Raw genomic sequence first — 26,911 nt, 5'->3', positions numbered from 1 at the left:
GGATATCCTTTTCTGCTGATCTATTTGCCTTCTGGGGGACCCCAGGCATCCCCGACTAGAAGTTCCTGCATCCTTGGCTGCCTACCATCCACCGCAAGGGGAATTCAACACCTCTCGATGAGTCTACACTAGAGTTGTGCCTACGTATAGCACAACCCCACAAGGTAAGCCTCCTTTTTGGAGACAATTTTTATTATAATTTTACGGTATTACCCTATGGGGCGCCTTTCTTGTGTTTCTTAGCTAAACACTGTCTGCACAACCAATTGACCTGCTGATGACTGACAGTCTTCTACCTAGTTTTCTCCCTTTCTCTCTAGGAGAGAACTGCCAATCATCAGCAGATGGGCGGGAGAGGAGGAGATTAGGAATAACCATGACTCTTCTCAGATAGATTTGACTCTTTTCAAGTCCCGGGCTGCAATGATTATGATGCTGGTTCTAAGCAACCACTTACTTTTAGCTCATAAGTGACACACCGCTGAAATCAGCATTTCTGTCACTAATTTATGCTGCCCTCAGTGAGGTCAGCATAAAGTTGATGACAGGTTCCCTTTAAGCAGCAATAACTGCAAGCAAATTATTTATTTGATTTGATATCAGACTTTTATTTGCTGTGATATTGACCCCCTATAGATCCTTTATAGACCTCTACTCTATGAAAAGAACATTTCATAGGGGAAAGTATTTTTACTTTGTTACAGGGTCATTTCTTAGATAATCTTTCTTTTTGGAACTGAAACATTTGGAATCTTCTGTGGAAATGACTCAATAGTGCAGGGACAGAAAGGGCAGAAAGTCACAAACCATCCATAATCCTGCCGGTCCGTGCTCAAAACTTCATAGAAAGTGAGGCCCTGGACAGAACTGGGAATCATGGGAGAGCAGCAAGGATATCCAAGAGTAACTCATTGCTCATTAGAAAAATAAAAGCCCTGGATTATTTCCAAGTCATTTTGGATAATTTCGCATGAACTGATGAATCAGAAGTGGAACTTGTTAGAGAACACAGGTCTCATTATGTCTGACATGAGGCAGTACATTATTCATACATCATACCAACAATCAGGTCTGGTGCACATGATGTGGAGAAGCATTGCTGCCATGGGAATAATTAACCGCGCACGTAGCAGAAAACGGTCATTCTTGTGTCTGTAAGGACCGCTGATATGTGCTGCAATACTAAGATCCAAACACAAAAGAAAGTCTAAACATAAAAATGGGTTAGCAGGAAAAATCTTTGTGTGATCAGGACATGATCAGAAAAGGGTTTTAGTTTTTAGATCATGGGTGCGCGACCCGTGGCAGCACGTGGTTCTGTGCCAAATATCAGGAAACAGACATGATTGTCTCTATATTTGAGAAAAGACAACAGAGGGGCTTTGTTACATGCCATCAGCATCCTCTCCTTCCTATGCTGATCATGAATATCAGTGCCGGCGAAGATGCGGGTGGTGGCAGACGCTGTTATGAGGACCCTCTGTTCTTTACAGTGCTCTATAGGAGCTCTGTATGGCTGGTAGGGTTATGAGGGGCACACGTGATGGCAAAGAATTTAAAGAAAACCTGTCAGTCTTTAGAGTCGCCTGTGTTAAAAAATAATTGCATTCCCCATAACAGTTGTAGAGCATCTTTTCTTACAATTCTGCATTGTGCAGTTCCTCTGTTAATCCTACTAAATATTATGAATAAATGGACAACTGGGTGTTATTTCACTTATCAAAGGGTTGTGTCCCTATGTGATACTGTCAGCACTGATTGGACAATGTCAAAGTCTATAGGGAAAGACCCCCAATTGGTAACACCCAGTGGGCAGTTTATTAATACGTTTATTGTAGGAATACACTATGAAAAGATACCCCTGAATTGTTATCTCACGGGGAATACAAGTATTTACTAAAACTGGAATGTCAGTAGAGACGACTGGTCCTCTTTAACCCCTCCCCCAACATTTACAGTAAAATTGGAAAAACCCTCCCTAAAATGTCACTTTTATGTCTGAAGTAAATACAATTGGCACACCACTCTGGTGTCTGAAGTGCATTTCAACCCCTTAGTGACATAACTCATTCTAACCTTAAAGGGGTTGTCCCATGAAAATTTTTATTTTCCAAACCAGCACCTGGATCTGAATACTTTTGTAATTGCATGTAATTAACAATTTTGTATGGCATCTGAGCAATTCAGTAAAACCTATATAGCGCCACCTTCTGTTTGTTCTTTTCCTTATTTCTCTGTCCAGCCCACTGGCGTGGTCGCACACACTCTCTTTGACTCTGCAACTGTCACCAGCCATATCTTCTGTTAGAAGCTGTGGCAGTTACAGGGAGAGAGCTGCAGCAGAAAGGACATTCCCCCACCGCCACAGCCAGACTGAAATAAATCTAGCAGAACAAACTGAGCAATGAATGGGGAGATCTCTGGTTCATGGGAGGTACAGGGCTGGTTCTAGCTTTGTTAGAAACGTTTTGTCCTGTGCTATATCATGTCTGCTTTTTCTTTTTTTTTACATCAATCATGGCATAACCCCTTTATGGACTAGTAACATTTTCCCTCTCTGTTTTCCAGTGGTCAACTTTAAAAACAAAACAAAAAAAACATTTCTTCCGTTTACCTATTTGAGAACTCGAATTTTGCAGGATGAGTTTTATTTTGTTTTTAAACCATTTTGTAGTACATATAGCATATTAAATAACTTTTATTTTTATTTTTTGGAGGGGGAAGATAAAAAAATAGCAACTTTAACATTATTTTGTGGGATTTTTTTATGGCATTCTCTGTGTGGTATAAATAACATAACTTTATTCTTTGGGGCAGTACATTTATGATGATGCCAAACTTATATAGTTTTACTTTGCTTTTCCATCTTAAATGTTAAATTTTTACATAAGCCTTTGTTTGCTGACTGAAAGGGAAGGTTGCTTGTGGATGGGATACAGAAAAGTATTTTTGTCTATAAAGACTAAAGAATTGTAAATTTTGGCTGCGACAGTGACATTGTTTTCCTTTTCAGTTTTCTCTTCAGTATTGTTACCCTGAACAGGTCTCCTGATCATAAATTCGCTATCACTCAATGCTGAAAGCATGATGAATGGTCTGATCACCATCTTTTCTTAGTGGCCCTGTGCTGTTTATGCACCACAGATGTCCCAGGTCTTTTATTGTAATCCACCAATTTCATTCTCTGAAAATGATTAATGATGCTCTGGATGCTCTCTGCTGAAATGTGTCTCATCACTGACCGGTTAGAATTGGGAAAGAAGGGAAAAAAATCTATTTTCTATGCAAGCCATTGGGTTTAGAATCCCTCAATTGCTTTGCTTTCCCATATTTAAAGGGGATTCATCACTAGGGCCATGTAAGTTCTTTCTCCAGCTTTATAAGTTTATTGCTTCCACCATAGCTACTTTTTACCAGTTCTGTAAACCTTATCACCATTTTTTTCCTACCCCTTTGCTTTCCAACAGTTCAACTTGTCCTTCCAACTTAGGGTGGATTTAGAGAAACCGATAATCTGGCCATCTGAATGTGCCACCGATCACCCGATGAGCAACCCGATTGTTGTTCATGCAGGCACCACCGATCATCGTTTCTAGGCAGCAGATCGTACTGTCTAAACAGGGATCTGCTGCCCATAAACAACAATTCTGTATGAGGCCGAAGGATTGCTGTATACCATGAGCGCTAGTGAGACCACATCTGGAATACTGTATCCAGTATTCCACGGGTGAAAAAGTGGGCTACAAAAATTATGGTGGTTCTGAAGCTTGAGCTATATCAGGAAAGACTTAAAGAATTTACTGGGTCATTTACGAGCAGATATAAGCCACTTATGTGGCGTATACCTGCGCAAATTCTGTGGCACGCCAGGTTGCGGCAGAATCTGCGACTTCTTCCCTGCTCATGCCAGCTCTAAAAAATGGGAAGGGAGCGGGCGGGCCCGTCTCATTCATCATTTTCTACCCTTGTTTTAGAAACTTTTTAAAATGAAGGTAAAACATATCATTCTTACCGTACCACTAATGTGAAGTACAATGTGTCACAAGAAACTGTCTCAGAATGGCTTGGATAAGTAAAAGCATTCTAAAGTTATTGCCAGATACAGTGACACATGTCAGATTTGTAAAGGTGAAGGTGTAAACTGTCTGGGTCCTGAAGGGGTTAAAAATGTCTATAGATGTTCTTCAGTTTTTATACCCGCACCACCTCCTGGAGTTAACTGGAGACATTTGTGGGACTAACCACGGCTACTTTTTAAAACTAGAGTGAGTTGTTTCAAAGTTTAGAATTTTTGTGTACATGGGCCCAAAAAGTCTCAAAAACTCTCCTTTGCAACTTTTTTGAAAACAGAATTCCGGAGTGCAAGGATTAATACATTTCCCCTATGTCTGTTAGGAGACTTGACTCTGCAGGCACTGGGAACAGAACTGATGTCATTTAAGTCATGTTTCTTGGCATGTTCTGAGAAATAAATATCAATGTTGTATGAGGGTAGAAAAAGTCTAAAACAAAAACAGTTTGTTGCCCATTGCAACCAATGAGAGCTCAGCTTTTATTACTTAAACTATTATGAAAGTTGCACTCTGGTTACTATGGGCAGCAAAGGCAGATTTTCTTTTAGACAGTTTAGATTAATCTGCCCCTTAGAACTCACTTTTTAAATCCCCCTCTGCTCCAGTGGCCATGTTTTGGTGGTCCCTCAGAGCCTTAATAGTGGTATAGTAAAGTTGCAAATTATGGTGCATGCCATATTTGCGACTTTTGAAGTCTCAACACTTTTCAAAAGTGGCAAGAAAAAGGACGGCCCTGATGCCAGAAACTGGCGTGTTATAACTCAAGTCTGCGCCAACTCTTAGGTGGCGTAGACTTGTGTTTCTGGCACATGGAGGCCAGAGATGTGCCTAATTTATTAAGGGGCAGCTGCCTCTCAAAGGGGTTATCTCATGGCAAATATAAAAATTGAAATTCAGAGATTGTGTAGTACCTGCCAATCTCTTTCTAACAAAGCTAAAACCAGCCCTGTACCTCACATGGGTCCAGAGATCTCCCCATTCATTGCTCTGCTAGATTTATATCAAGCTGGCAGATCAAGGGGGAGTGTCCATGCTCACCCTATCACAACTCAGGAGACAGTTGAAGGATGGAACTGAGCATGTGCGGCCATCTTAATGAGCAGGACAAAGAAATAATAAGAAAAAAAACAGCAGGTGGCGCTATACAAATTTATTTTATTGAATAAGTCAGTGTCTGTGCTAAATTTTTATTTAAATTTAACTTAATTTAATTTAACTTAAAAAAAGAATTCAGATCTAGGTGCTGGTTTAAAAACTGTAGAATATTTCTGTGTGTTTAATCAATTAGGCACATCTTACTCCAGTGCAGGGAGATGAAGACTGGAGTATGGGAATGCCAGTCTTGATAAATCTCCCACTTTGTTTACATTCTAGGAGCGATGATGGCTGTGATGCCAACAACGACCAGCGGGTCAGCACCACTGGCACAGGAGTGATGGGGAATTTAACCCCTTCCCAACTGTATGTAAATAAATATCCGGCAGCTTGCAGAAAATCAGCTTCCATAACTGTCCTATGTTTATGGTCTCCTCTCCACGACGATCGTGGGGTTCTTTTTTTCGGGGGGAGTTGCCTGAGAAGGCAGATAAGGCTGTAACTAACAGCCATTGGTCTGGTGTGCTGACATTAGGGCCTCACTGGTCCTAATGTGCCTTTATGTACCACACCATATAAATTAACTGGTCAATGGCACGTCCCTGGGCCTGCAGCCCAATATTATGCATGGTGAGTTTGATGGCACTTCGGCCTTCTGCACTTAATACCGTCAGCAGGTTCCCATACTGTGCTATCAAATGTGGATTCAATGCGTTAACATTTGGGTGGTTGCTAGAGAGCCTTATGGTCTCAGTAATGATATTGCGGAGATTCCCTTGTTGAGGGAAGGTAGTGGAATGAGAGAAGACGCAAGGGAAGGTCTAGTGTGTTCTGGTATATAAGATTCAAGAGTACCGTAATTGTTTTAAAGCCTAAATACTGTACAGTAGGTGGACAGTGAAATGTTTTATACCAGTAGGCATAATCTGTCATCCATAACTGACATCCACTTTATATTATATTGTCGACTATTATTTTTGCCTTTCTTCATAAGGATTTGTGCCCCTACAAGTTTTATATATGGTTAAATGCATGACCAGTGAACCTCAGAATATAGGATAATCCTCCTCAGTAGCTGTATCATTGTAAGACTGAACGATCATTTTAAAAAGTGGTGTTGTCACCGCCAGTTCTGTGAGAAGATCTGGCAGACGTTTTTCTCTACCTCTTGTATGATGATCTTTGTTTTGGTTTCACTTTCTCATCTCCTTTCCTTCTGCCAGGTGTCACTTATTTCGACTAATCGTCTTCCTTTATAATCCCTCCCATACTGCCTCACTTTGCGGTTTATACTACTTCCTGCATGAGGTGTTCACTGCTAGAGGCTGCTTCTGCTGTTTGTACAGATAAGTCTTTTACTTTATTGTGTTTCCTTGCTGGCTTGATTCTAGGTGACCCTGACTCCGTCCGTATTAAGTGCAGGGAGCCGGTGGTCGTGTCCCCTCACTATTATAGGGTTTTCAGGTGTCACACAGTATTAGGTACGCGGGCATGCAATCGTCTACCATACAGACCCTTGCATGTGCATAGCAGTCAGGGAGAGCTCTTAGGGTTTTATAGGGCTCACCTATAAGCTCATTAGTTTGGGATCAGGCCAGTCGCTCGTTTATTTATATGTTCCAGCTATCTGCTAACTTCATCCGTGACAGGTGTCCCTTTTTAAAAAAAAAAAAAGGCATAATAATAAAAAAATGAATTCTTGTATAGAGGAACATCGTTTGTAAAGCTGGAATTTTTGTTATAAAAACAGATGTCCATCTGCAAGAGCATTTTAATAATTTATTGCTTTCTTGACCCAGTTTAAAATGCCTACAAGCAGGACTGGAACTGGAGACTGGAAAATAAAAAAAAAGTGCAGCGCGCAAAGTGACATTACTTAGCTTAGGAGATATTGTAGTTTTAAAATTAACTTTTTCATTAAAGTGGTTATGCACTGCTTTTATATTGATGGTGTATCCTCAGGATAGGCAATCAATATCTGATTGGAGGGAGTCCAAACTCTGAGCCCATGCCGATCCGCTGAAGTGAATGGTAGCAGTGACGCAGTAACCAGCAACTCCCACTGCACAATGGATGGAGCTGTGTATTTCCTGTGCCTAAATCCAGTGTTGGGGCTATTCCTGAGCAGCTGATCGGCGATTGTACTGTTTATCGGCCCTTACCAATAAGATATTGATGGCCTATCCATCAGTATAAAAGGAGTGGACAACTCTTTTAACATTAATATATTTGCAGACCTAATCTGCATCTGTCACTAGACAGTAATCTTTTTTTTATTTTAGGGCATTTATGGAATTGAAAATAGTGGGTGCACTTACAGCACAGTGGAAGATCACATGAGGGCTCCTGTCCAGCTGCTCTGACTTCTTCAGTTTTGATGCAGTCTGAATAGCCAGATTCCTTACATTAGCAAATAGGAGGCACTGTGAATGCTCTTTTTTTTTTTTTTTCATGTAAATTTTCATCCTTTTAATCTTCTATCGACTGGTTCCACACACATACACACTAGCCTAGATTTACTAACGGTAAAGATTGCATAAGCTTAGACAGGCTGCCTAGACCTGCTCCATAAATTTATCACAAGGGCTCAGACCAGATGATAAGTGTGGTGCAGGGATAGACAATTTCCTCTGATTCTATACCAACTATTTGTTGTCTTATTTTAAAACCGATTTTTACGCCAGAATTACCCCACCCCTTTCCTGTGACATCCCACCTACTTTCTGCTAAGCCACATCTCTTTTTTTTTTTTTTTAAAGTGTAAAAATCATAGATGCCCCAAATTGCTCTACATTGTGCCACTTTTTTTGGCAGATTTTTGGCACAGTCAGATTAGTAAATCAGAACATCTCCAGAGAGTCCTGTATATGCCCTAGCATACAAATCCAGTCCTAATCCTTCTTTCCATTAGCTCATATTGGCATCACTCCAGATAGCAGAGATGTGGGGTTCCACACTCCTCAACATTGAAATTGTAACACCAAGAAGGAGAAGCTGTAAGCAGGGACATAGCTATAGGGGAAGCAATAAAAGCAACTGCATTGAGGCCTGACACTCACAAGGGGCCCCCTCAGGAGGAGGACTAAAAGATTTTGTCAGGGCCCCCTCAGAAGTATTATATGAGACGTCATTGGTTGACAATTGCAAATGGAGCTTCCAGCAGGGGATCTTGATGATTTGCATGCCCAACTACATTCAGTGTGGCAGAAACCATTAATAACTTCCTCAGAAACCATTAATAACTTCTTTGACTGCATGTCAAGGCATGTAGGTTTCGTGTGTTTCTTGAATGCCTCCCATACTAAATAAATTAAGATGTTTTGAATATTTTGTTTCCACTTTTTATCATTTGCATATCATTAAAGGGGTTGTTCTGCCATTTATATTGATGACCTATCGTCAGAATAGGTCATCAGTATCTGATCGGCAAGGGTCCAACCCCCGCTGATCAGCTGTTTGAAGGGGAGGAGGCACTCCATGCGAGTTCTGCTTCCTGTTCATTACACTGCCCGTCGTCTCGGAACTTTCAGTGGTGCAGTGTATTGACAAGTACACGCTACATTTACTTGTATGGAGTGAGTACTTGTATTTGCACTACGCCACTGCTCCACAGGAGATGATGCACAGTGTAATGCATAGGAAGCAGCGCTCAAATGCGCCGCCTCCTCTTCAAACAGCTGATCAGTGGGGTTGCCAGGAGTCAGACCCCCGCCAATCAGTTATTGATGACCCCTTAACATGTCTATTAATCCTGACATTTTCATAATTTCATGACTTTTCCTTCCTGGTGTTGAGATTTCAATGTTGAGGAGTCCATGTGCAGGCTCCTCTTTTTGGATCTTCACACTGAAGAACTACTTAAAGGGAAGCTGTCACATGTAAGCATGTGATGAGCAGGATGAGCCGAGCCGATATATAGTTTTGTGGGAAAAGATTCAGTAAAACTCTGCTCTATCTAACCTTAGGGATCCAGTGGGCTGTCCTACTCAGTCAGTGCTCCAGACTAAAAAAATAAACAGGAGCCATTGACTCCTTCACTGAAAAATTTAGGAGCAAAATTAAATTTTTAGTCGCCAAATTGAAAATATGTATACAGTGAGGAACAGAAGTATTTGAACACCCTGTGATTTTGCAAGTTCTCCCACTTAGAAATCATGGAGGGGTCTGAAATTCACATTGTAGGTGCATTCCCACTCGGAGAGACAGCATTAAAAAAAATATATATAGGAAATCACATTGTATGATTTTTAAAGAATTTATTTGTCTTGCACTGCTGAACATGAGTATTTGAACACCTGAGAAACAGCAAGAATTCTGGCTCTCAAAGACCTGTTACTGTGCCTTTAAAATGTCCACCTCTACTCCACTCATTAATCTAACTTGGTAGCACCTGTCTGAGCTCTTTAAAGACCCCTGTCCACCCCACAGTCAGTCAGGCGCCAACTACTACCATGGTCAAGTCCAAAGAGCTGTCAAAAGACACCAGAGACAAAATTGTGGACCTCCACAATGCTGGAAAGGGCTACGGGGCAATTGCCAAGCAGCTTGGTGAAAATAGATCAAATGTTGGAGCAACTGTTAGAAAATGGGAAGAGGCTAAAGACAACTGTCAGTCTCCCTCGGACTGGGGCTTCATGCAAGATCTCACCTCGTGGGGTATCACTGATAATAAGAAAGGTGAGGAATCAGCCCAGAACTACAAGGGAGGAGTTGACCAATGACATGAAGAGAGCTGGGACCACAGTTTCAAAGGTCACTGTCGGTAGAACACTACGCCGCCATGGTTTCAAATCATGCATTGCACGGAAGGTTCCCCTGCTCCTGTCATCACATGTCCAGGCCCATCTGAAGTTTGCCAATGACCATCTGGATGATCCAAAGGAGGCATGGGAGAAAGTCATGTGGTCAGATGAGACCAAAGTAGAACTTTTTGGTCTAAACTTCACTCGTCGTGTTTGGAGGAAAAAGAACGATGAGTTGCATCCCAAGAACACCATCCCTACTGTGAAGCATGGGGGTGGTAATATCATGCTTTGGGGATGCTTTTCTGCGAAGGGGACAGGACGACTGCACTGTATTAAGGAGAGGATGAATGGGGCCATTTATTGGGAGATTTTGAGCAGCAACCTCCTTCCCTCAGTCAGAGCATTGAAGGTGGGTCGTGGCTGGGTCTTCATGAACATGACAATGACCCGAAGCACACAGCCAGGATAACTAAGGAGTGGCTCCGTAAGAAGCATATCAAGGTTCTGGAGTGGCCTAGCCAGTCTCCAGACCTAAATCCAATAGAACATCTTTGGAGGGAGCTGAAACTCCGTGTTGCTCAGCGACATCCCCGAAACCTGACAGATCTAGAGGAGATCTGTGTGGAGGAGTGGGCCAAAAAAATCCCTGTTGCAGTGTGTGCAAACCTGGTCAAAAACTACAGGAAATGTTTGACCTCTGTAATTGCAAACAAAGGCTTCTGTACCAAATATTAATACTGATTTTCTCAGGTGTTCAAATACTTATGTTCAGCAGTGCAAGACAAATAAATTCTTTAAAAATCATACAATGTGATTTCCTGATTTTATTTTTTATTCTGTCTCTCAGAGTGTGAATGAACCTATATGTGAATTTCAAACCCCCCATGATTTCTAAGTGGGAGAACTTGCAAAATCGCAGGGTGTTCAAATACTTCTGGTACTCACTGTAATTATAATAAATAAAAAAAAGACTTGGAGAAGATGAGACACAGGTCACAGTAATGAGCCAGCACTACATATAGGAGAATACAGCACCACATACCTCTTACATCCAGTGATAACTCCAGTCAAGTAGACCTTCTCTTTCCTCTTCTCCTCCATTTGACCCAGACCTCCATGACAAAGTCAGCCGCATCTCGTCTCTACAGAGTTTGTTACAGACACGTTAGATTTTTCAATTTTTCCATCAACCCCCCATCCTGGTGTCCAAACAATGTCATCCTGCTGCCATTCCCAGTACTGTGCCTTTTATGCTCCCCAATACCCAGGTACTATACTGTTGAAAAAATAGTGACCCCCACTAGAAATAATGTCCCTATAGTGTCTACAGCAATTATAAATGCCACCTAGAGTGCCCCCAGTAATAATAATAAAACTTTAGATTAATTTCCCCCCACACTGCCCGCACAGTAGTAACTTCCCCCCTCACTGCCCTCACATAGTAATTTTCTCCCACACTGCCCCCATATAGTAATTTCCCCACACATAGTAATTACTCCCCCACTGCCTCCACAGAAAAATGCTCCACAGTAGTAATTTCCCCCCATACTGTCCTCTAGTGCCCCCCTTATGGCTAGTAATGTCCCCCAGTGCCCCCCTTCCGGCAAGTAATGTCCCCCAGTGCCCCCCTTACAGCCAGTAATGTCCCCCAGTGCCCTCCTTATGGCCAGTAATGTCCCCCCAGTTTGCCCCTTATGACCAGTAATGTCCCCCCCAGTGTCCCCTTTATGGCCAATAATGTCCCCCTGAGTGCACAACCTTATGGCCAGTAATGTCCCCCTGAGTGCACAACCTTATGGCCAGTAATGTCCCCCTGAGTGCACAACCTTATGGCCAGTAATGTCCCCCTGAGTGCACAACCTTATGGCCAGTAATGTCCCCAACTGCTCCCTTATGGCCAGTAATGTCCCCGACTGCCCCCCTTACGGCCAGTAATGTCCCCCCACTGCCCCCCTTATGGCCAGCAATGTCCCCTAGTGCCCCCTTTATGGACAGTAATGTCCCCCAGTGCCCCCCTTACTGCCAGTAATGTCCCCCAGTGCCCCCCTTACTGCCAGTAATGTCCCCCCAGTGCGCCCCTTATGGCCAGTAATGTCCCCTCAGTGCCCCCCTTATGGCCAGAAATGTCCCCCAGTGCCCCCCTTATGGGCAGTAATGTCCCCTCAGTGCCCCCCTTATGGCCAGTAATGCTGACAGTTAAAAAAAAGAAAAGAAAAAAAAAGCTGAAATCTTATACTCACATGTGTCCTTTTGCTGGCTCTCACTAGCTGCTGGTATGGCCCAGGATGATGCGACGCAGACGCGCACACCTTCACTACCAAATCCCAGCGCAGGCGGGCATGATGACATAATCACGCCTGCCTGTGCCGGGACGTACAGCAATGAGGTGTGTACAGGGAGTGCAGAATTATTAGGCAAATGAGTATGTTGACCACATCATCCTCTTTATGCATGTTGTCTTACTCCAAGCTGTATAGGCTCGAAAGCCTACTACCAATTAAGCATATTAGGTGATGTGCATCTCTGTAATGAGAAGGGGTGTGGTCTAATGACATCAACACCCTATATCAGGTGTGCATAATTATTAGGCAACTTCCTTTCCTTTGGCAAAATGGGTCAAAAGAAGGACTTGACAGGCTCAGAAAAGTCAAAAATATGGAGATATCTTGCAGAGGGATGCAGCACTCTTAAAATTGCAAAGCTTCTGAAGCGTGATCATCGAACAATTAAGCGTTTCATTCAAAATAGTCAACAGGGTCGCAAGAAGCGTGTGGAAAAACCAAGGCGCAAAATAACTGCCCATGAACTGAGAAAAGTCAAGCATGCAGCTGCCAAGATGCCACTTGCCACCAGTTTGGCCATATTTCAGAGCTGCAACATCACTGAAGTGCCCAAAAGCACAAGGTGTGCAATACTCAGAGACATGGCCAAGGTAAGAAAGGCTGAAAGACGACCACCACTGAACAAGACACACAAGCTAAAACGTCAAGACTGGGCCAAGAAATATCTCAAGACTGATTTTTCTAAGGTTTTATGGACTGATGAAATGAGAGTGAGTCTTGATGGGCCAGATGGATGGGCCCGTGGCTGGATTGGTAAAGGGCAGAGAGCTCCAGTCCGACTCAGACGCCAGCAAGGTGGAGGTGGAGTACTGGTTTGGGCTGGTATCATCAAAGATGAGCTTGTGGGGCCTTTTCGGGTTGAGGATGGAGTCAAGCTCAACTCCCAATCCTACTGCCAGTTTCTGGAAGACACCTTCTTCAAGCAGTGGTACAGGAAGAAGTCTGCATCCTTCAAGAAAAACATGATTTTCATGCAGGACAATGCTCCATCACACGCGTCCAAGTACTCCACAGCGTGGCTGGCAAGAAAGGGTATAAAAGAAGAAAATCTAATGACATGGCCTCCTTGTTCACCTGATCTGAACCCCATTGAGAACCTGTGGTCCATCATCAAATGTGAGATTTACAAGAAGGGAAAACAGTACACCTCTCTGAACAGTGTCTGGGAGGCTGTGGTTGCTGCTGCACGCAATGTTGATGGTGAACAGATCAAAACACTGACAGAATCCATGGATGGCAGGCTTTTGAGTGTCCTTGCAAAGAAAGGTGGCTATATTGGTCACCGATTTGTTTTTGTTTTGTTTTTGAATGTCAGAAATGTATATTTGTGAATGTTGAGATGTTATATTGGTTTCACTGGTAAAAATAAATTAATTGAAATGGGTATATATTTGTTTTTTGTTAAGTTGCCTAATAATTATGCACAGTAATAGTCACCTGCACACACAGATATCCCCCTAAAATAGCTAAAACTAAAAACAAACTAAAAACTACTTCCAAAAATATTCAGCTTTGATATTAATGAGTTTTTTGGGTTCATTGAGAACATGGTTGTTGTTCAATAATAAAATTAATCCTCAAAAATACAACTTGCCTAATAATTCTGCACTCCCTGTAGTCTGTAGCGTAGGTGATCAGTGACGGGGCAAGGAATTATTGGCTCCCATGCCCCGCCGCAATAGTCAGCTACAGCGCAGCAGCCCTGTTGCAAATGGTGACAAGGCTAAAAAGTCTTATCGATTTCTGCAAATTTTAAGCGCATTGGCGACCATTTTGGTCGCCATCTAGAGCACTGTCAGTTATACCAGTTTGCCCTATATGAGCCAGTCATTTAGTAGGACTGCCCACCGGATTCCTTAGGTTAAAAAGAGCAGAGTTTTATCGAGTCTTTTTCCACAAAACTATATCAATCTGCTCAGCGCCTCCTGCACTATAGCATGCAGTTTACACTTCATGTACAATGTGAAAGCTTGCCTTTAAAGTGTTTTTTTTGTCCCTGACATATGCACTCACTATGTCATCAGTGGGGGGGAAATTCAGAAGCTGAAAAATAAAGGCTGCAGCCACTGGGTCCCAACAGTCAAATAGTGAAAGGGTTGGGTATCCTAGTGAGCAGAAAAAACATTCACTCCCATTTCGCAGTGTGTGGACCTATGAGAACTATAAAAAAAATCATTAGTATTTAAAGCAAATAGATAAATGTTGTAAAGTAAGGTACTCCAAATGTGGGAGATTCTAGAAGTGCTTATGCTTGTAGGATGTTTAAGGTCTACTGTAGTCGTCCTGATAATAAATAGCATTTTTGAAAGCTCCAAAAATTTCCACGCAAATAAAAAAAATTGTGACCAATGATTCTTTTTTACCAAACCATTTTGGGTCGATGAAATATGCATTTTACTACCCTCTAAATCTCCATGAAATGAGAGGATTTTTTTTTACCAGATGTGTTAATCCTTTTCATTGGTTTGAGCCTGCAATGTATTATAGTAATGTACCCTTCCCTGAGAAATTCACTGCTGGGAATTAAAATTAGACTGCGTTTATGCCTCTTCAGCTGATCGTAAGTCATTTGCAAAATTGAGAAATGCACAACTAAAGGCCATAGCCACTGATTGCCTTGGGTGGTCCCATCTTTACTGTATAGCTACGCTCCGAGTAGGGCAGGGCGTGATCTAGCATCCCCTGACTAAAGCTGCCTATACCTCTCTGTGACTTGGCATACGTCAGGCTTCCTGTTGTAGAAGTGATGTAATGTAACTTCATATTTTAGGCTTTGCCCACACTTTTTTTATTCCATTCCTACAGGAGCCATGACAAAAACTCATCTATTTTGGAATGGATCCTGATGGATCAAATTGAATGGGTCAATCAGGGTTTTTTGCTTAATAGAACAGTGACCCTGTGACACTATTCTGGGTGTCAGCGCAATGAAAACAAAACATAAAACACAAATGGTCATTTTTGGTCAGTTTATTATAAAAATCCTGTTGCACGTGCTAAAGTATTGTTATAGGTGGTCACCAGGTATTTTTGCTGCGGTTTTATTACATACAGTAGGTTGACTGTTTGGTCAGGACAGGAAGTGGCAGCCATAGTCCACTATTTTTGAGTAGTATTTGGTTATTGAGTCACTCATCTGCATGAAAATACACTTGGTTCACAAGTCTCCTGTATGTCATTTATATACTTATAGTCCTTAATCCTTACATGACTACTTAAAAAGGAACTGGAGGTACAATTGAATGCAAACTTTGGTCTTTGGAAATTTCAATACAAAGGGTACAGTAGGGTTAAGGGCCAAATTAGCTTTGGGCAGAGTGGCCTACATTTAAGGTGGATTTACACAGGCAGATTCTCTCACAGATTATTGGCAATGAACGTTCCTGCAATTATTGTTGAACGAACAACAGGATCACCGGATGAACGAACGGCACCTTTACAACGGAAGATTGCTGGTAACAAACATTCCTGCAAACGCTTATTCCCAACAATCTGCCCATGTAAAGGTTCTGCTTATACATTGGGAGATCCTGTTGTTCGTTATTTGTGGGTAGCAGATCGTGCTGCCTAAAAAGCAATCTGCTGCCCAGAAACAATGGAGCTGTATGAGGAGGATTGATCACAATAGCGACCGCTATGGAGGTAATCGCTGCATGTAAATACTGCTTCACTGAACGAGCAGCCGATTGCTGGGAATCTGCTGCTGCTCAGTGCGTGTAAATACTAATACTGTCTAATAGTAATACAGTGTAAACTAAGGCAGTATGAAACTGTGCCAGATTTATTTCATTGGTCGCTACTTGGCACACCTATAGAGAGTCTGGTCTAACCTGACACCAAGTATTTGTTGGCTTTCTGTAGTTTAAATAGTTATAATATTAGGTGCACTACTGTGACGGATGCAAACAGTAACATCTGACTAACCCTCGCAATGATGTTAAAGAGGACCTTTCACCGATCCTGACATTGTGAACTAAGTATCATGACATATACAGCGGCGCCCGGGGATCTCACTGCACTTACTATTATCCCTGGGCGCCACTCCGTTCTCCCGTTATGTCCTCTGGTATGTTCGGGGACTTGGTTATAGTAGGCGGAGTCTGCCATTGTTCTGCTGGGCGTCTCCTTCTCCTAGGCTGTAGCGCTGGCCAATCGCATCGCAGAGCTCACAGAGAAGGAGACGCCCAGCAGAACAAGGGCAGACTCCGCCTACTATAACCAAGTCCCCTAAGTCTCCGCCTACTATAACCAAGTCCCCGAACATACCGGAGGACATAACGGGAGAACGGAGCGGCGCCCAGGGATAATAGTAAGTGCAGTGAGATCCCTGGGCGCCGCTGTATATGTCATGATACTTAGTTCACAATGTCAGGATCTGTGAAGGGTCCTCTTTAAAAAGGACACACCTGAGCCCGCACACCATGCCAAAGTTTCTCAAGTGGCATGAGACCTAACGCTAAACCTACCTGTACCGTATGGGTAGTACCAGCAGTGTAAGGTCTGACTCACAGCACAGCTCCCAGTTCCCTCCAGTGTGACTAACCACACATACAATAGGAGGGGGGAGGAGGCTTAGAGTCCCACTTAAATGCTGCCTATGGATGGTAATCAAGGTGCATTTAAATTGGAGTTTATACAATTGGAGTTTGTAAATATACGATTTAAATGACAAAAATATGTGGTCTCAAAAAGCAGGAAATGCTCAACCCCAAATGCAGTTGTGCATTTATGCTCAGGGGAGCAAATACTGCGCTTGTGGTCTGCTGCTCACCTGGAAAGTGTTGGCCAGCATGTGACAAAAAATGCATACAATGGAGGATGCCCGCAGCAGACCACAAGTGCCACAGAGACATCCTACACCAGATGGTAAAATGTGTGGATGTAGAATAATACATAGAAATAATATTTATAAGATTAGGTGCACTACTGTGGTGGATGCAAACAGTAACATCTGACTAACCCTCACACTGATGTTAAAAATGAGACTTTAGCCAGTATATCCTTATATTAAGGACATACCTGAGCCCCCACACCACGGCAAGGTTTCTCAAGTGGTACTTTCTGTAGTTTACTAAAAAAAATTCTAACATTTTGGTGTATGCTCCACATTTAAGCCATGCCCCGCTAACCTATGAAACTGCAACAATTTTTTGTTAAGCCACACTCCTTGTTGACCAAATTAGAAAAAAGTTAAAGGTTAGGTTAAATATTTGCTACAAAGCATTACACCAGTTTTATAGGCACAAATTGCACCAGAATTTAGGCACATTTTGATTAGTAAATCTCCCCCAATGAGCCGGCTACCCCTAAAGTAGAAATTACCACTCTTTATCAGCCCTTCTCCTCCTCGATGCGGGAGGCAATGGGGGTGACTGCAGAGCCCCGGCATTGTCACCCACAGTCTTCTGCTTAGTGCATCACATACTGTAAGTAGGAATTCTCTTTTTGGGGTTCTTTGACTCCTCGTGGCATGGAATAGCTGTAATGTACTTTCTGCTGTAAGTGCAATTTTTTTTTTCTTTTTTAAATGTGTTTCTTAAGATGTAGGGTGTAGGTTGTCTAAATCAGTAGGACCGATAGCAGTTGCTGATAGGTTACAGAGAACAGGAATGCTCGTAGTCTGCCATTGACTTCTTGGGAGTAGGGCGTTAATCTCACGTGTGATAAGCACTACCTTGCTGCTACCATTTAGTTAACGATTGCGCTGACAAGAGGATTAGGTCAGAGGAGATTGCTCAGCTCGCTGTTTATGCAGCTCCCGCTCCAGCTTTCCATCCGCTAATTAACAACCCTGGAGCCTATTTTGTGTTGACATCTGCATATATATCACTTTCATAGCTAACAGTCTTCCCACTGACTGCTTATAGTTGAAAACTAACTTCATTAGGGGATCTCTGAAGGTTGCTTTTTATATGGATTTTACAGGCGTTTCACACTGTACACTTGGAACAATTACTGGTAGGCCTTAGGTTTAGGTCATATTTCTAGGAATTCTCTAATAGTTTCCTGTTGTATTCTCTGGACCAACCTACGTTTATAACGGTAAACAGTTCACATGGGAAGTGAAATGACATAAGTGTAGGATTGACCCCTTCATGACTGGGCTAGTTTGGGTACTGTAAGGTTATTACAGTGAATTTTACATATTATTTTTTTTTTTTATGACAGGCCATTTTTATACAATCATTCTCTTTTTGTAGTCAACTATTTTTATTTGTGTTCCTTTATTTTCCCTCGCCTGACCTGACATGGGTTGTCCAGTCTTTGGGACTTTTTTTAATGGTCCCCAGCAGTGTGTTGTACCTATTGAAAAGCTCATACTCACCTGCTCCCCTACGCACTTTTCCAGCTTTCTGGCTCTGTTCAGTAATATTCTGGTCCCCGGCATGTAAACTTCCAGACAGACTGGATCACGATTGATGCTGCAGCCAACTGCCAACCTTAGTGTTGACCAGTCCCCGAGAGGCATGTCACAGGTAGGTCTCATTCTGCAGGGGAACACACCTCTACTGAGGTCAGTCGTTGACTGCAGGAGAGAACGTGATTGATCCAGTCTCTCCAAAAGTTTACAGGCCAGGAAGCTGGAACACAGTAGTGGGAAGCAGGTGAGTAGGAGTTTTCCAATAGATACAACACACTGCTGGTGACAACTAAAAAATCCCCAAGGCTGGGCAACCCCTTTTACAGTACTCATACACTTTAGTCTGAAGTTGATTAAAAGGGATAGTTTCAAGGAAAACAGTGATTCATCGAGTGATTGTTTTTGTCAGCTAATGGCAGACTATTCTGCGTTTAGAACTTTAGACTAAGGCTCTTCCTTTGATAGAACATTCTCATAAAGATCATTCTTCCATCAACCAGTTTTATCGGACGCGTATGGCCACTAAATGATTGTAACATCCCATATGGACTAAAATGTCTATGGCTCAAATGTCTGCATCTGCGAAATGATTGATCAACTATCAACGTACTTGGTTGGAATCATGCTGTTTGGAAGAAGCCATCACACAGCCATTGGGTTAAAGAGTATATAGCACTCATGTCAGATAAGGAAGTGATAACTTAATACAGGGATGCTCAACCTGCGGCCCTCCAGCTGTTGTAAAACTACAACTCCCACCATGCCCTTCTGTAGGCTGTCTGGGAATGATGGGAGTTGTAGTTTTACAACAGCTGGTGGGCCGCAGGTTGAGCATGCCTGACTTAATAGGATGGTGGAAGGACCCTCATAAATGATACATTTCTGTATGTGTGCAGCCAGCATTAAGAGGAGATCTTTACATAGGATGATTTTATAATTATAAATGTTAACATTTTTATTATTGTGATGAACAGTTTTTATATACACATAGGTGCACATTTATTAAGACCAGCCTTTTAGACACCGGTCTTAATAAAGCCGGCGCCGGCCTCTCCATAACTTCGGGGCATGCAGCGCCAGTTCTAAATGTAAGACCGCTTTCTTGCTGTCTTACATTTAGACCTTTTTCTATGCCTGAAACAGGCGTAGAAAATGGTAAATGAGAAGGGCCTGCTGGCCCGTCCCCTTCCCCACCCACACCCACTTATTTAGACCTGGCTTGAGCGGTGAGAAGTCGCAGATTGCGGTACAACTAGCTGTTGCGCCGCAATATGCGCCTGAAATACGTCTAATTTAGGCGTATTTAAGAATGATAAATGACCGCCATCATATAAAAACACGTTATAGTCTTTTGAACCGCCCCCCTCCCCCTTTTTGTTGTTGACTGTGTAGACCCCGATTCAGCATGAAATATACTCCTCACCCGCATATAATGGATTAGGTAGTGATTGCGACACTAGGAATAAATACATTTCTGCTGTTGTGTGAATGATTTCTTTGAAAGTATATGCATGCAGTCATACTGCAGCCGAATGGAAAAAATGATTTATCCACAGTTCTCAGAGGAAGGCAAAGTAACTGGACCCGACATGCAGAACAAGAAAGTAGAAATCAAAAGTTAAAATTGATAATTGTGCACATTAATCCAACATTTTACTGTAGTTTTGATATGCAATCTTAAAGAGGTTGTCCCATGAAGAATATTGTTTATAGATCAATCCAGTTCCATTTATTGTTTATAGTTAAATCCAGCTCTGTTCATTTAAAACATGCTTATATTCCCAGATATTCCATAATGTTTGAATAGTGCCACTTGCTGTTTCTCTCGAACAGCTTTTCTGTGTCCTCCTCTGTAAATATGCTGATGTGGACGCACATGCTCAGTGAGGTGTGTGGTCAGCTGGCTGCTTCTGAAGCTGCAGCGTCTTCTCTGCTTCTGAAGCAACTGTATGGGATATTGCAAACCCCATTTAGATGACTGGATCCATAGCTACAGATTCTGCAATATAACCTTAAGGCTCACACTTTAGGTATTTGGTCAGTTATTTCCATCAGTTATTGTGAGCCAAAACCAGTAGCGAAGCCTACTCAGAGATCAGGTGTAATGATTTGACCCGCACCTGGTTTTGGCTCGCAATAATTGATCGAAATAACTGAACTGTGAAATAGACTTTTAGGCCCTGTCAATGACATAAGTATATAGCACATCCCCACAGTTCTTACAGTGGTAACTCTACCCTTATCAAAATGTATGTCTGTCCAGTAAAAAGGTTCTTGTGTACCTCTGGAAATCATTTCCTTGGAATAAAATGTCATTGAGTAATCTTTGTTTTCTTGAACAGGATGGTACCACCACAGACATTAACCATGAACCTCCAGCATGGGCAGACACAGCAGTTCATGATTAAACCAAAGTACTTCTCTAACTCCAAGAAAGTCCTCCTTGGTGAACAGTCCACAGAAGGATTACTGCCTCTAAGAGCAAATGGCCTGGACCATCTGACGTCACAATTACATCATTGTAAGTTTTGTTCGGCAATCGTTTTCTAGTTTCTGCAAATGATGTCTTAACTCTGCAGGGGACCTAGATAATTTCTCACAGTGGGGTGAAAACCTGCAGGTGCACATAGATAAGATTACATTTATACATTTACAGGTAGCCTCAGAAAGTGCTCATCCTTTGTATTTGATCATTGTAGACTACAGTAAATGGCAATACACAATGTCAGTCTGCTGCATATAGAGCTGAGAGAATATTGGCTTACATTCAAGTGACGATGACAGTATTTCAACATTCTTCGGGGGAATTCAGCCATAGACCAGCGGTTACCTGGCCTATGATATCCGCTGCACTGCCAGAAGATGCTTCTAATGTATGACCAGGTGCCTTGTCATTTATTAGGCATATTCTCCAGGAGTCTGTGTGCCTAGACTGAAATCTACGGCAGCTCCAAGCTGCCTTATATTTCATTTGTCATTTACACCAGAAAACTGCTGGGTCTGCTGGCCATGCCTACACCCTCACCAAGCCGTCTTCTTAGGAAAGTGCAGATGGCAGCATACTAACGCCACCTGCACTTAGATATGGGCGCAATGTCATTTAAAAAGATGCGGACACGAGGTTTGCAACTTTTTACACCAGAAAACCAACATGGTGGGAAGGATAAATGCCCCCTTTTATGTTCCTTTTGTTTATAGATCAATATAGTCCACAGATCTCTTAGGCTACTTTTACACTTGCGGTAGCACTTTCCGGCAGGCTGTTCCCCCGGGTAAAAACGGCAGCATGCTGTAGTTTTATTTTGGCCACCTCTCAGCATGTTTCCTGTGCTGCGGCCGGACCTCCGGCCTGCCTCCATTATAGTGAATAGATTGGGGCCGGAGCGGACTTCTGGTGGACTTGTGGTGGCACGGATCTGGTAGGCTGTTTCCCGGCCGAAACAGCCTGCCGTAAAAAAGCTACCGCAAGTGTGAAAGTAGCTTAAGTCACCCTAAAAATGTGTTTTTATATTATAGACTCATCAGCTGTTAACTTTTTAATATGCCTAAAGTTAACTTTGTGTCATATTTTTGACCGTATGTCACATATGCGGTGAACACCGCCACCTGCCTTCTAGCACTGAGGTCCTGGGTTTGGATCTGACCAGGAGAATCATCTCCATGGAATTTGCGGTGTATTCCCTTTGGCTCAGCTGGATCCTTCCCACGGCCAAAAAAGATACTGAGAGGTTAATTTTCTTCTCATGAAATTGGCCCTAGATTGTGGGTGTATGAGATAGGGAATGAGAAAGTGAGGACTGGGACTAATGTAAGCGATCACAATCTTTGTGCAGTAAAGCAAATAAATGTGTCTGTACCTTACAGTCAATTAAAACTAGTTTTATCAGTGGTCCTCTGTGAAAAGATTAATGCGGCGAAATACTGTAACGAATTTCATCACCAGAACAGACGAAAAAAAGAATTCTTCTATGTATAACTAGTCTCATGCGTTACTTTTATGGGAAAAAAAGGATGATTGACAGAGAAACCAATTATGACAAACTTGGATGTGACAGACAAAATGACATTAAAGGGTTTGTCCAGGACTATATATTTTTTTTATAATCATCCCCCCCCCCCTCCCAGAAAAGAGCTATACTGAGCTGCTCCCCGCCATTCTGTTCAGGCCCCATGGCTCCCAGGCTGCCTGAGTAGGCATCTGTCTCCCATAGGCACCAATGTTAAAAAATAATAGTTTACTGTGCATTTACCGGTCACCTCTGCATGGAATAGCACAGCCAAGTGCACTCTTCTATGCATATAACAAAATGGAAACTCTGCCCCTGAACAGAGGGTGTAATGGGGGCCTATGGGTCATTTTACGGAGGGTCGGAGAGGTTTCCCTATGCATGCCATACAGTAGGTAAATGGACATAAAATGCACAATATGAAAGCGCCTAATAATGCCATTTTTATCTTCTGTGTGGTCGCCAATTGTCCTCCATCTGAGTCCTAGTAAGAGTCACTGGTGTTATGGATTGGAGGATGAGTGAGCTACGTAGCCTTTCTAGCTTGATAAGATTCAATATAGTTTTAATATACATTCGTAAGGCGAGTGTCAATCCCCTTCTAAGCTCCTTCCACCAGGTTCAGAACTTAAACAGATGTAGATCAGAGATTGGCAAGTGTGTTTTATTTTTTGCTATTTTTAATATAAACTTTTTGCCTTTTTTATATTTTATCCCAAGGACCTGAAGGTCAGATTGGCAAATCTTTTGACAAATAAGGAGAAAGGCTTTTCTGATCAGCGTAATAGCCAGATAGTTGATCTGTTCTGTGATTTACATTATGTTGTCTATGGAGGGGCATATGGCAGCGTCAAGCTTGTAAAAAGCCTGTGGTGTGGCAGCTCACGGTCATCTCTGGATAGCGTGATGAATTGTGGTTTATGTGGCATTACGCAGCGTCTGTTGACGTCAGCTTCAACAGCGTTTCCTTTGGCTCAGCCAGAGTCTAGATTGAGTTGATTTTCTGGGTTTATGGAGAAGTGGCAGTGTCTGCATGCTGTATTGTAGATATTTCAGTGACTCAGTGGTCACAATTCATCAAGCTTGTTTACAGCAAAAATACCTCCCATTCACACTTTCCATCCATTCCTTAAAAGTCAAAAGAATGAATATGTATCTTGTGGGTAAATTCAATGATAACACTGAGTCACATCGCTTTGTAGGAGTATGGAAACCACCTAAATTATAATAACAGTTTCTTCATGCTAAAAAGATGATATGTTCCAAGTCACAACAATGTCTGAGCCTTACAAAGTGACCAGATATAAAGGAGGAAAGTCTGCGGTGAGGCTGGTGGTGGTGGTGCTGGGGACATTTATAGACAGGGGCATTGAAGGATATCTTGGTACCGATAGATTTTGAAGATCCTATGAATGGCTCTATATAGTGCCATCTTGATTTATTTATATTTTAGATGCAAGGAACGTGATGATTCAAAAGGCATATATAAAATTTTGAGGTAAACTGGTAAAATAATTTGTTGAATCCCAATCAAAATACTGTTACAAGTTAATGATAATCCTATCTTTTAAAGGTGGCGTCTTAGGGCACGGTCAGGTTTCCTGATGCAGTTTTGGAAGCCAAAACCAGGAGTAAATTCAAAATACAGAAGTTGTATCTGTCCTTTATACTTTCTCTCCTTTTCTGATCTACGCCTTATTTTGGCTTCCAAAACTGCATGCAGAAACCCTAGGACAGACATGGATGGCACATAACTAACCTATACAGTATTATCAGTATCTGATCAACTCCTGTGACCCCACCATTTGGTGCTAGAAATTGCTTTGCCACTTCATCTCAAGTGGGTTCTTCACAGCTGTTGACTATAATTTGCTAACCATGCAGAGTTCGGAATAAAGCCAAGCAGAGCAGTCAGGAGACAAAATGGCAAGGCACTCCAGAGAGCTGTTCGACTTGTGCCAATCGGACACAGTGGTTTACCATTCATGTATTAAGATACACAGAAGAAAACTGATACACCCAAAAACTAAGGAACAGGACAGCAATTGTATGATACAAAGGTAACACATTTTATTGAACAAATAGTTTTTAAATGAAATCGCATATATATTAACAGCATTACATTCACAGGAATAATGCCCACAGGACTGCCATTTATGATACATATAAATAACAATTACTCTCATAGGCAAAGGATGTCAGTAAACCTGCCATAAATAAAGGCACAGTGCCACAAGATGAATCAATACATATAGGAGACAATGAAGTAAAATATACAGACCAAAGCAGTCCTGAATCCTGACACGTGTTTCGCAGTCGCTTTCTCAAGAGGAACAAAGTACCACGTGGGTTTATTGGGATACTGCGGTATTAACTTAGCTTTTTACATAGGGAAAACGATCTGCCCCTTGTTTGAAAGGTTCAGAGAACACCTTAACTCTTTAAAAACCGGGAAGGGCTGCACAAGACTCATTGAACACATTCGCGATTCACATGGAGGTAATCCGCGCTGCCTTTGCCGGAATAGAGTTGGTGCCGAACATGCCTCAGGGCGGCGACAGGCACCGCTCACTCTTACAGAGGGAAGCCAGGTGGATAATAAAAGTTGCCGCGCTAGATCCCCTTGGACTCAATGATAGGAACGATTTAAGTGTGTTCATTTAGAATTGATCAATTCCAGCGCTCATGTATTTATTTGTTTTATGTTGTTTGTACTTGTGATGTTTGGTGGGAAGTCGTCTAGGTTACTACAGTAACCAGACGCAATGATGATAAAAGCTGCGCGTAGCAGCGCGATGAAGTCAGTGGCCAAACGAAGTGCAATCTAGTGCGAAACGGCCGTCGCCGCTTATCCTTGCTGTGAACACTGCAACCATATGCTCCTGCCCTGATGTTTTAATCGGACGAATACAGGACTTTTTATACCAGCATTGGTGAGTGCCGCCCTTTCTCTACTCTCCACGTTTTACTATTATTGGCACTTATTCCAGGCTGAGCACCACGTACACGTGCTGGGAAAAGGGACGGGGGTTAGAGGACCTAGTGCATCAATATATGACACACGGCAGTGCCACCTGCTTTTGTGTTTTTTACACTACTACGGTAGATATATAAATAGTGTTATAATTGTGTTGGCTATTCTGAATTATCTTAGCTGACAAAAGATTGGATATGTCATGTTACTGTTTAGACTATTATTAATTCAGTCTGATAAAATGTAATATACAGTACTGTACTTATACTGATTATCAACATCTTCCCTGGAACTTCAGAAGCATCGCTGGCCGTCATTCATCATTTTACGACTAGTAACTTCTCTTTACACAATGTAGAATCACTTTGGCTATGTATTCTGCCTGCAGAATGTGATGTGTCTGTCCTGGAATGATAATGGCAATATTGTTTATCACTTTCCTGCTGCTTTTGGTCTTCTGCACCTTTCCTTAGGCTTATTGGACTCATTGGAGATCATGTATGACCAGATGATTTACAGCTCCGAAATAGCTGTGTAAAATTACGTGTTAGTTTTGTCGAAAATACCTTCCATCTTGCTACCGGAGCCCATGGCAATAGAGACCTATATTGGCATCTGTTATTATGTGCAAATGGTGACCATCCTTTCTTAATTGTTTTAGGGATGTTCTACACCAGGCATTGCCTTTGTGGTACAGCATCGTCTCCATTTATTAATAAAACTCTTCACAGTATCTATTGTCATTTTCACATATTTTATGCTCTTGTCTTGGGGTTCTTTGAGAACAAGAACTCACATGTCACCAACACTCCAGTTCCAGTGCCAAGCTCTCTTCTCCTGCACTTCCAATCCTTGCTGGACCAGAAGTGTGATGTGCAGTCACTACACGTAGCTTGGCGCAGGAACCGGAGTGCCAGTGACAGGTGAGTCTTTTTTTCCTTAACCCCTGCACCCACATGAAAATGGATTCCTGGTCTTGGAGAACCCATTTAAATACTTAAGTTTTCATACATTTCTTGTTGCCTCCTTGCAATCTCCAGTCAGGGTTTTTTCAAACCCATTTCTTATCATAAAACAGGGCCAATTTCATAGTAAGCCAAATTACCCACCTTCCTGGACGAGGGAAGTAAACAGTAAACAACCAGCCAAAACCCATACAGTTGCAAGGAGAACATGCAAGATGTTGACCTGGTAAGATTGATACCTCAATACTGAAAGGCGACTTTACGAGCTACTGAACCACAGTGACACACTGAGAGTAATTTCACAGTTGGTCTTTATAACAGGTAGTTCTTTAAGCTACAGGGTGAACCA

General features: G+C 42.3%; 1 protein-coding gene across 2 annotated transcripts in view; it reads left to right on the top strand.

The window, feature by feature from the left end:
- The window catches only part of LTBP1 (latent transforming growth factor beta binding protein 1), a 382,180-nt gene that overhangs the window by 114,002 nt on the left and 241,267 nt on the right, over nt 1-26,911 (top strand). For both annotated transcript variants that reach the window (XM_040429549.1, XM_040429548.1), the window contains exon 4: nt 20,959-21,137. In XM_040429549.1, the coding sequence (XP_040285483.1) occupies nt 20,959-21,137 (179 nt within the window). The remainder of the gene's footprint in view (nt 1-20,958; nt 21,138-26,911) is intronic.

This window comes from Bufo bufo, chromosome 4 (genome assembly GCF_905171765.1).
Source record: "Bufo bufo chromosome 4, aBufBuf1.1, whole genome shotgun sequence".
NCBI lineage: Eukaryota > Metazoa > Chordata > Amphibia > Anura > Bufonidae > Bufo > Bufo bufo.
The sequence above is the reverse complement of the archived record's forward strand: the minus strand, read 5'-3'. Positions and strand labels throughout refer to the sequence as shown.